The sequence below is a fragment of the Garra rufa genome, chromosome 24, assembly GCF_049309525.1.
Source record: "Garra rufa chromosome 24, GarRuf1.0, whole genome shotgun sequence".
Classification (NCBI taxonomy): domain Eukaryota; kingdom Metazoa; phylum Chordata; class Actinopteri; order Cypriniformes; family Cyprinidae; genus Garra; species Garra rufa.
The window spans coordinates 8,507,703-8,512,702 of record NC_133384.1 but is presented as its reverse complement, the minus strand read 5'-3'; the positions used below and the strand labels follow the sequence as shown (position 1 = coordinate 8,512,702).

Below are 5,000 nucleotides of genomic sequence, written 5' to 3'. Positions count from 1 at the left end.
AAGACTCATCTCTTTAGCCAAGCATTCACGTAATGTATCTCATAACGTTGTACTTCAGGTACATCTGATCAAATGCACATCAACATTCTTCAGCTTGGGCTAAACACATCATTTTTGCTTGGTTGGAACAGCAGCTACGCTAATTATTTCTCTATTTGTTTCTCTGTTTCTGCCACGGGATTTCCATCCCGTGGTAACTAGGATTTACACAAGATTCAGCCCGGATTCAGAAGAAGAGACGATGCCAACCCCTCAGAGGACCGCCGATGATGCCAGCCTTGAAACAACATACAGCACTACACACATTTTCTACAAGTTTGATTGCAACACATAATCATTCTATTAGTGTTCATCATCTGTTTTTGATTACACCATTACTGTTTTTATATTTATACCATATGTACATCGACTTAACATACAGTAGTCACCACTAATAAGCTACTAAATATATTGTAGTAGCCTACATTTTTGTACAGCTGCTTTGCAACGATTTGTATTGTGAAAAGCGCTATACAAATAAACTTGAATTGAAGTGAAAACTTGAATAAAAGTATGACTCTGCATTCACAATTTAGGGTTCAAAATGAGCTTTTGTTTTTTGTAGTTTTGATGGGTTGATGTTTTATGTGAAGCAACACAGCTGCAGTGATTAAAGATCGTTTCTAAATGAGGGAGAACGTTTTCTGATAAGCTGTCATCTAACAAACCATAAAAGTCAAAAATTTGCTGTGATTCTCTGGCTGATTTCCAAATGCAGTTAAATCATGTCTGTGATATATGTACATCTTGCCTTAAACTGACACTACAGAGTAAGTATCAATTCTTTAGTTTTAGTTTGAGTTATTTTAGTATTTCAACTTAAACTAAACATAAATATACTAAATATTAATACATATAAATAACAAATGTTTTCTTGTCTTTTTGTCTTGAACTTCTTGGCATAAATAAATTATGTTTTAGTACGTAACATTTTATTTTTATTATTGTTTTAGTTTAAGTTAACTATAATAACCCTGCTTTTATTATTTTTATTGTATTTTATACAAATTATTCATGTTTTATTTATTAATTTTGGTTGTTTTTTTATTATGTTTATTTATATTTTTAATTAAATTCTTTTTATGCGAGTTCTTTTTTTTTAAACGAAAACCATAATAAATAAATATATAAATACATACATACTTGCATACATACATACATTTATTCACTAGGCTACAAGGTCTAATGACAGCCTAAAATAAATAAATAAATAAATAATTTATTTTATTTTATTTTATTTAAAAACATGCAAAATGGAGCACAACAATTTTATTTTATTTATTTCTGTTTCGTTCTATTTTAATTTATTAAATGGATTGAATTTATTTATTTACTTTTCTGTTTGTGTATTTTATGTTATTTTTATTATTTTATTATTGATTGATCAATTTTTTTATTATTTTACTTTTATTTATTTATTTTTTCAAAAACATGCAAAATATTTTTAGATATTTAAAAAACATACACAATTTAATTTGATTCATTTATATTGATTAATATTTTATTTCATATTATTAAATATGCTCTTATTTATTTATTGTTTGTTTGTTTTTTTATTATTAATTATTTTATTATTCTTTTCATTTGTTTTTATTCTTTTCTTTTATTACATTTTATTCATTTCTTTATTTATTTATTTTTAAACATGCATAGTGGTGCACAACAATTTTATTTTTCTGTTTATTTATATTTCATTTTTTTAATTAATCATATTTATTTATTATTTTTAGCTTTTATAAAAGTATGTTTTAATTCCATTAAATTCATTTTTTAATGTGTGTGTGTGTGTGTGTGTGTGTTTACAGAAGAAAAAAAAACTAATGTTAATTAATTAATTGTGTAATTATCAGCATTATTCTATAAAACAAAGTGTCCAAAAACAAGGTCTAAACAGAGAAAGATGCACAAAGTGACCTGCATTTAACAGAATTCTGATATGACCGAAGTCTCATCTCATTTTTAAATCTGATCAAACATGCTTTGTACTTAATTCAACCCATTAATGTCCTGACGATTCTGGGGTAGCTGATAACATTACCTTTCATCCTGTATCTGGACATCTTTGGGCCAAGATACTGGCATTTCTGTCACAAACCCCATGTCATCATGGGAGCTGGATGATGATTGGTCAGACAAGCGGGCAGGAAGAACAGGTGGCCTATCATCTTCAATGATGACTGTGTCGTCCTGGGGCATATTCACAGTGGGGGACAGCTGGTAGTGACCTGAGAGACAGAAAGAGTACGTCAACATTATACTGAAAACAAAACGATACCACAACTGTGTTTATTTAACTGGCTTTGAATGACCACAAAAGAGTGAGTCAAAAGTAAGGTGTACACTCAGATATGACCGAAATGTCCCATATAAACATTTATCCACGCAAAAACAGCAATTACGTTTGTGTCTGAAACCAAAACACAGGTAGAAAAAACTCACTTACTGTAAGTCAACAATCCCTAAAAAATACACAAAGCAGCTGGAGCGTAAACAAAGATGTTTGAGGAGAACAAAAAGCATATGTTCACAATTAAAGCAAGGATTTTCCACCCAAACATGAACTTCTGGAGTTCCGCTTGGGTTTCGTTCCAAGTGTATTTATTTCAACTATAAGTCATTTTGCAACTTTAGCAGCTTAAGAGCAATCAAAGGTAATTGCTCCTAGACGAAAAAAAATAACGCTGGCGGCCTACCAGCAAAAATAAAACTAAGATTTAGTTTCAGCGTGGCTCAGACAACAAAATACTTGGACTGAAATAAATGATTGTTTACGTGCTTTGGCCGAGTACACAGCGCCTGAAACGTGCAGCTTTAGCATGTGATAACAATTAATGGACACTTCAAGACTGGTTGTATGTTAAACACAGGTCACGTCGGGACTTGACCTTTAAAAAATAAATAAATAAATAAATAGATAAATAAATAAATAAAGTGGGTGGAGGGGAAAAACAGTGCTTTTCATTCAGGAGAGGTCAGACTTTAAATATATATATATATAGTAAAATAAAATTAAATAAATAAGATTAATTTAGAAAATAAATAAACTAAACAAATACTAAAATAAAACACTAAAATACAATACAATAAAATAATTGTTGTGTACCATCATGGATGTTTTTGATTAAAATAAAATAAAGTAAATAAAATTAGATCTATTTAAAAAATAATATGAAAAATAAAATAATAAAATAAAAATGAATAAATAATTAAGATACATTTAAAAATATAAAATAAAATATAAATACACTGAATGAAAAAAACTAAATAAATAATTAAGATGCATTTTTTAATTACAAAATAACATATAAATACACTGAAATAAAGTAAAGTAATATATAAAATAATATAAAAAATAAAACATTTGTGCACCATTATGCATGTTTTGAAAATAAATAAATAAATAAATAAATAAATAAATAAATAAATAAATAAATAAATAAATAAATAAATAAAATTGTTGTGTACCATCATGCATGTTTGATTAAAATAAAATAATAAGATACGATTTATCAAATTTTTTTAAAATAAAAATAACAATAAAATAAAATAAATATAATAAAAAAAACAATTGCTGTGGATGGTTGTAAAATAAAAATAAAAATAAAATAAAATAATATAAAAAGATAAATATTTAAAAATTGCTGTGCACCATTATGCATGTTTTGAAAAAAAAAATGTGTACCATCATGCATGTTTTTGATTAAAATAAAATAAAATAAAATCAATTTAACAAAATAAATAAATAAAAACAAAATAATAAAATTAAATAAATTGTTGTAAAACATGTTATTGATTAAATAAATAAATAAATTTGTTCTGGACCATCATGCATGTTTTTTGGAAATTAAATAAATAAATAAAATACTAAAATTGTTGTGTACCAATCATGCATGTTTTTGATTAAAATAAAATCAATTAAATTTAATTAAATAATACAATTGTTGTGTATCATCATGCCTGTTTTTGATTAAAATAAAATAAAATAAAATAAAATAAAATAAAATAAAATAAAATAAAATAAAATAAAATAAAATAAAATAAAATAAAATAAAATAAAATAATAGCTGCACCTTGTTGTGCACCATCAGGCATGTTTTGGAAAGTCTTATTCTTGACTGTCATTAAACACTGTAGCCTAGTGGTTAAATATCTACACTGGTAACCTTTGGGGCATATCACAATATCACAAAAGCATTGTACCCTCAAGAAAGTCAACTTTGGATCACTCCATGAGGGCTGTTTCTATTAATAAGTATATGTCATTTGGGATTAATCATCACCAAAATGACAAATTAGTAATTAGTAGAGTCCATTAGAGAAGCTTTGTCATGTCAATTTAGTGCACTGGCATCAGAGCGTCCGTGGTAAAAGGCCTCATGTAATGTGCGAATGCACACAGTCCTGAACAAGCGCTGACCTGAAAGATTTAGTTTAACTTAGACTAATCCAACCCACACAGACATTAACACTCCTGAAATAAATCTGCTGTGTTAAACGTTCATCATTAAATCATTAACACGTACAAGACAAAACATTCACAAATATTTACAAAGCTCAGCTTGAGGAACATGAGGATGAGCAGCGTTTTCACTTGAGACGAGACATTTGAAACCCATTTTCAACATCGCAGGGGTTAGATATGAAGAATCTATAAAGGGTTTCATTTGATTTCATCAACACAACTGACGAAACACTTAGAAAATGCAAAGCATTGGTGGCTTTGGAGCTCTCAAGGTCACCTGGACGTTTACAGGAGGCCTTGATGCCGCAGGCGGTCCGTCCCAGAGGACAGGGGCCCCGCTGAAGATCCACGAGAGGTTCCAGACCCCAGAGCTTGGATCTCAGAGTAGTCAACCGTAACGCTGCAGGAGGAGTTACAGAGCGGTTGCATCAGCGTATCAAAGACAGTCTCTCGCTGCAGTGCGGACACACTGAGCGTGGGTCAGGAAATATGGGGAACT

At 28.8% G+C, this 5,000-nt stretch overlaps 1 protein-coding gene across 1 annotated transcript in view; it reads right to left on the bottom strand.

Annotated features, from left to right (window-relative positions):
* Positions 1 to 5,000, bottom strand: part of pard3aa (par-3 family cell polarity regulator alpha, a) — a 233,055-nt gene that overhangs the window by 61,824 nt on the left and 166,231 nt on the right. The window contains exon 17 of the mRNA XM_073830324.1: positions 2,078 to 2,264. Coding sequence (XP_073686425.1) covers positions 2,078 to 2,264 — 187 coding nt within the window. The remainder of the gene's footprint in view (positions 1 to 2,077; positions 2,265 to 5,000) is intronic.